A 6000-nucleotide genomic window follows, 5' to 3' on the forward strand; every position below is an offset into this window, starting at 1 on the left:
GTGCACCCACACACTACGAAGCCAGTTGTGCTGGCACAGAATCCTAGCACCTGGGAGCCTAAAGGGGAGGCTCCCCTACAAATTCAAGGCCATCCTGGGCTACAGAGTGACACCTTACTTTGAAAAACAAAATGGGGGTGGGAGGGGCAGCAAGATAGTTCAGTAAATAAAGGCGTTGGCTGTCTGATCCCTGTATTCCGTGTGGGAAGGAGAAAATCTACTTCTGCAAGTTTTTTGCATGCACGCGCGCGCGCACACACACACACACACACAGAGCAAAATTTAACAACAACAAAACCCACAAACCATTCCCTTCATGTTCTTGCTCCAATACAGAAATCTCCCAGCCTCAAAACTGCAAGTGTCCCACAGCTGGGCCCATGCTTCAGTCACTGTGTACAGGAACTAGGACAGTGTCCTTTTACAAAGTAAAACCAACCCTGCTTCTCCAAGTCAAAACACTCGACAGTTTCCCATCTCATGCAGAATAAAGTCCAAAGTGTCCTATACACGGTCACACCTGGGAAATCTTTGAACTTGTCTTCCTTCCACGGCTCAAAGCCTTCTGGTCTCTGTCCTTCTTATTAGTGGGACCAGTGAGGCATGTCAGTTCCTTCTGGCCCACTGCCGCCCTGTTCTCTACATGGCTAAAAATGTGTGCCACCTTTACAATGGAAAAGCTCTCTACTGAGAAAAATCCATATAAAAATGACTGTCTCCAGCAACTTAAAAGGAGAGGGGGTGGCTAGAGAGATGGCTCAGCTGTTAAGAGCACTGGCTCTCTTCCGGAGGTCCTGGGTTCAATTCCCAGCATGGTGACTCCCAACCACCTGTAATGAGATCTGGGGCCCTCTCCTGACACGCAGACATACATGCAGATGGAACACTAAACATAATAAATAAATAAATCTTTTTAAAAAATCAAACAGAAAAACTAGCAACTTCCCAGCCTTCTCTGCCTTTCACCTCCTGAATGCTTTTTTCAGCATACCCCCTGTGCTGTAATTTATTAACCTGGTAACTGTCTTTCTAGATTGTCCACGGGAGCAAAGCTTTTTCTTTACTGTTGAATTTCAAGCGCTTAAAACCGTGTCTGCTACAATCCGAGGCACTAAATGAGTACAGGGTAGTTAATAAGACAAATGGAAACAGAAATAAACGACTTTCCCAAGATAAGTTTCAAGTTCATCTCCGGTCCAGTGTCTGTGCCAAGCAATAGAATGTTTTTGAAGACCAACACTAAACACGGCTGCTATAATGACACAGGATGCAATGTCACCTCTTTCAGCTTGGATAAGGTCTCACTAACCGCCCTTCTTCTATCCCACTCCCACTAGGACTCCAATCCACTTTATCTGAATTTAGCTTTTCTAAGAATCTGTGAAGAGGTCGCAAGGCCTTGTCAATTACTCCTGTGAAGAAGAGTTAGCTATTTCACAAGCCAAGCAAAGGCCTGCAGTTAGAAAGAACCAAAGTTTCTCCTTGCTGTGTTGCCCAACAGCACAGGACAATAATCTGCTTTGCTAAAGTTCTGATTTCCTGTTGGCTTAATTCAATTAACAAAAAGAAACAAATTGAGACTGTAGATAGAAACCAAAGTAAGCTGTGGCCTCACACACACACACACACACACACACACACACACACACACACACACGTGTGTTTTGCTTTTTATTTTTTCTCATTTGCATACAAAGAATTGGGTTTCGTTCTGGCGTTTCCTTCCATTTGTTTTAGTTGTTTCTCTTCCCATTCTCCCCTCCCTTGTCCCTCCTTCTCCTCTCCTGTCTTCCCTCTTCCCCCCCATTTCCCCACTCCTCTCCATCTCCCCTCTTCCCTTCCTGCCTTCCCTCCCCTTTCCATCTCTTGTCCTCCCCTTCCCTGTCCCCCTCCTCTCCTCCCGTCTCCCCTCTTCCTTTCCCCTGTCCCCCCTCCTCCCCTCCCAGTCTCCCTTCCTCTTTCCTCCCTTGTGCCCCTCACTTCCGGTCACACTCCTTTCCACTTCCATGTTACACGTCACTTTTTACCTTCTCATATATAATCTGTTAACTAAGAACACACTAGTTAAGTTTCAGAAAGATTTACCTAAAAGGTACACTAGACAATGTTCATTGTAAATTATTATATTCACTTTCCTTCTGATATATGCGATGAAAAGAAAAAAAAACAAAGACAGACTGATGTGAGTACTATATCAGACGTTTTCCATAAAGTTTGACTACTTTAGCATTTAGGGAAACTACAGACGTCATCACAACAGTCAAAGACAGTTTGTGGGGGGGGGTATAGTCCAATGGTAGGAAACTTGCCTGGCACACATAAAACTCTACGTTAAATCTCTAGAGCCGTGCACGCATGCGCAGACACACACACACACACACACACACACACACACACACACAATTTAGCCATAAAGAAAAATGTAATTAGGCCATGCATGGTAGTGCACGCTTGTATATCTCTAGCACATGAGAGGCAGAGGCAGGAGGATTAGAAGTTCAAGATTACCCTCAGTTTTATTAGGAGTCCAAGGCCAGCCTAAACTACATAAGATACTTTCTTTAAAAAAAAAAAAAAAGAATGGCAATTGAAATGATCACTTTAGGTAAAATAAACCAGACTCAGAAAGATAAATGAACATGACATGTTTTCACTCATGCTGAATCTAGTTTAAAATAAACGTATGATATGTATATAGGACACGACAGTGGGAAAAAACCTACTTGGAAAGAGGGAGGGATCACCTGGAGACAAGACAAAGAAAAGAGTGAAGATTAGCAGAATACATGGTACACTCACGTGACAGTGTCGCAATGAAACACTGCTTCAAATACCCCATTTAAAAAAATCAAAACATTATTTAGGTTTTAGGACTAGGATGTCGGTCGGTGGTACAATGTGTGCTTAGCCTGTTCATGGCTCTGCGTTTCACTCCCAAAACCTGCACACATGAGCACCAATAACCAAACTTTATTCGTGACTCTCCAGTCCCTTGGGTTTATTTCAAACCAGACTCCCCGAGGCTTCAAAGCGAACGTGTAAACCCGAGACACTACATTCAACGAACTATGATTAACTAAGGGCTCCTGCAAGCGTCCGGATGATGGAAACAGTAACTCTGTCTTTAGAAAGAAAGGTAAGTCCCCTTATCAAATGCTGGAGCCGAGAATCACCTCAGTAAGTAGACAGCAGACACGTTGTTTGTTTTCTATAGGCAGCTTCCGCCTCCCGGGGTCACAGATGTCCCAGAGAGGGTGGATAAGTGTCCACAACTGGCCTGAACCCCCCTGCCAGGCCGTTTCTTTCCCCAGCTGCCCACAGCAGCCCAGACAGACCGACCTGGACCACATGGAAGGGTGGCAGCGAGTCCTACCTGGATCAGCCCGCGCTGGTACAGGGCGCTGTGCACGCAGCCCGGGACTGTCCCCGGGAGCTCCAGGGAGCCGTTCCCGTTGCTCACCCGCCAGCTCCCCCGCAGGCTGTAGCTGGGACCCGCCACCACGCAACCCGCCCCGCACAGCGCCAACAGCGGGAGCAGGTGCAGATGCATGCTGACCGCTGGCAGCAGGGACCCGGCAGTGTCGCCCCGGCCCTAGGCCAGGCTTGGCCGCTCTGTCCCCGCCCAGGGGCGGCCCAGACCCGCCCCCAGGTCAGCTGAGTTTCTCCTGCAGCCTCGCAGGGAGGGAAAGTGGCGGGGACAGACCCGGGTGTAGGCAGGGCTCAGGGCCCGCTGCCGCCCGCGCTCTCCTGCAGCTCGGCTCCCTGGTTCAGGACGACACCGTAAGAGGGAAGGCAAAGCGACAGAAAAGCCTGGAAAGCCGAGCCTGACTGTTTGGGAGAGACCTCAGGTGCGCGTCCTCAGTCATGCGCAGACCCTGCACGGGGAGACCTCCTGCCACGCCTGGCGGAAGATTTCACAGACCTGGGCCCAGGCCGCAGGGGCTGCCAGGCTGAACACCCCCTCGACGAACCTGCTGGGACTAAACAGAGCTAACTATAAACTCCGGTTAACTGAAAAACTCCATGTGCGCCCTGCTAGCGGTGGCTGTATGTGACCTAGGCCCCGCGGAGTTGTTTCTGGGGTTCTCGGGAACTTGGATTAGTGCTACGGGTGAGTCTGAAATCCACCATCCCCCTCCCGCCCCCCCCCCCCACTTCGGTGATTGGGCAAGCAGCAAACTTCCCACTTCTTGAATTTAAAAACATGCAGACATCAGTTTCGGAGGCACAGCCCGGGTTCTTCTTCTTTTAGACAAAACATCTCACATTTATTTACTTATTAATTTCTTGGAGGGGTAAGAGGGGGTTCCTGCCACAGCGTGCGTGTGAAAGTCCGAGGAACTGGAGTGCTATCTTCCACCACGTGGATCCCAGGGATGGAATTCAAGGTGTCACGCTTGGGGCATTATTTAACTGCTGACCCATCTCAACAGTCCCTGGGTTCTTTTCAGAGACCTTGACTCAGGTGAACCCAGGGTCTTAGGCCCCAGGAAAGAATTTCAGAAAGCCAGTAGGAAGCAAAACTTGGAGATTAGCAAGATAATATCTTGTCTAGCTTACGTAACAGCGTTGAGAGAAGCTTAAGAAAGCATGGCAATGCCCAGTTGAGGAAGTTCAGACTTCTCAAGACAGAAAACAAGCCTAGGTTTTGAAGATGGCGTTTCCTATCGTTTTGAAGTTACACTGTTTAAAAGAATGTGGGTGGGTAGTGGCTCACACCTACTCAACAACTGATTAGCTGAGGTAAAAGGACTGCCTTTAGTTTGGGGCTAGCCTGGACTACAGAGTTAAGTTTCAGGTCACCCTGACCTAGAGTCAAATGTTGCCTCAAAAAAAGAAAAAGAGAGAGAGATAAGATACACCGGTGTGCTTATTTTTATCTAAAGATTATTTTCTTCAATAAATGAGATCATAAGGTTGTTGAAATGTTGTGTGGAGGGTTACAGGCTTATAAAATAGGGCCCGTGAGATGGCTCAGTGGGTTATGGCGCTTAGCTTTAAGACTTGAATTCAATCCCAAACTACACTCCTGGCTAAAGGGCTCCTCTTCCTTCCATGCCCCTTAGCTTCTCCTGCCCGGTATATCCTGCCTTGCTCTTGGGTCTGATAGTCACGTATGCTACCTGACCTCCGTGGCCCCTTCTGCCAGCAGGTTTGCTATTGCTCTGAACTCTCAAAGGTCAGCGGGAATTCCATACCGTGCGAGGTGTTTTCACACTGTCCGTGTTCCTGCAAGCTCTCCTCTCACCTGCGATACCAGAGACAACGACAAAAATCACCTTTAACTGACGTATGCACGCTGTGTATTCCATACTTGTGTTAATACGGATATATATGTTACCTTTTAGAATAAAAGGCCCAAACACTAACAAAGATAAGTAGCCCACGTGATCCAGCCTCTCAGAATGCCTCTGTGTGCAGTTTCCTCAAAATTCTACACCCAGAAGAGCTTCAAAGCTACTAGCTGAGATGGTCCAGCCTCACAGACTACTCCATCCAGGACTTCAGATAAGCCTATCACACAGAGACTAAACAAAAAATAATACAGCCGCTCTCCCAGGATTTGGCCATTATCCCAGTTTTTCAGGGTCCCCTAAAGATGCCTCATCCTCAGACAACAGGAAGAAGCAGTCTAGAGAACATTTCTCTTCAAGTGTGGTTACCTACCTGGGAAGGAAGGAGGATCCAGAAGCAAGGACAGCTAGAGAAAAGCAAGGAGAAAGGAAAAGAAACCATTGTCGTTCTTCTTTAGAGATAGGTTGTTGGAAAGAGAAATACTTCAGTCATATATGAGACTAAAAAATTGTAAACTGAGCCAAGTTAGACTTTCTTTTTTTAATACCTACAGTGTGTTAGCTAGTTTTTCTTGTCAGCTTGCCCCAAGGCAGGGTCATCTGGAAAATGGAACCCCCATTGAGAAAACGGCCTCATCACATTGGCCTGTAGGCAAGCCTGTGGCCATTTTCTCAGTTAATAACTGATGTGGGAAGACCTGGATCA

The 6000-nt window shown here is 47.5% G+C and overlaps 1 protein-coding gene across 2 annotated transcripts in view; it reads right to left on the bottom strand.

The window, feature by feature from the left end:
- The window catches only part of Manba (mannosidase beta), a 67884-nt gene extending 64085 nt beyond the window's left edge, over positions 1-3799 (bottom strand). Inside the window, exon 1 of one of the 2 annotated variants that reach the window (XR_012911382.1) lies at positions 3374-3636. Coding sequence is in view for 1 of the 2 variants with exons in the window: in XM_075981278.1 (XP_075837393.1) it covers positions 3374-3550 (177 nt within the window). In the remaining variant the exon portion in view is untranslated. Of the gene's footprint in view, positions 1-3373 lie in introns of both variants that reach the window. The other variant, XM_075981278.1, reaches the window with a different exon arrangement.
- Between the last annotated feature and the right edge of the window lie 2201 nt (positions 3800-6000).

Source organism: Microtus pennsylvanicus, chromosome 7 (genome assembly GCF_037038515.1).
Source record: "Microtus pennsylvanicus isolate mMicPen1 chromosome 7, mMicPen1.hap1, whole genome shotgun sequence".
NCBI classification, from domain to species: Eukaryota; Metazoa; Chordata; class Mammalia; order Rodentia; family Cricetidae; genus Microtus; species Microtus pennsylvanicus.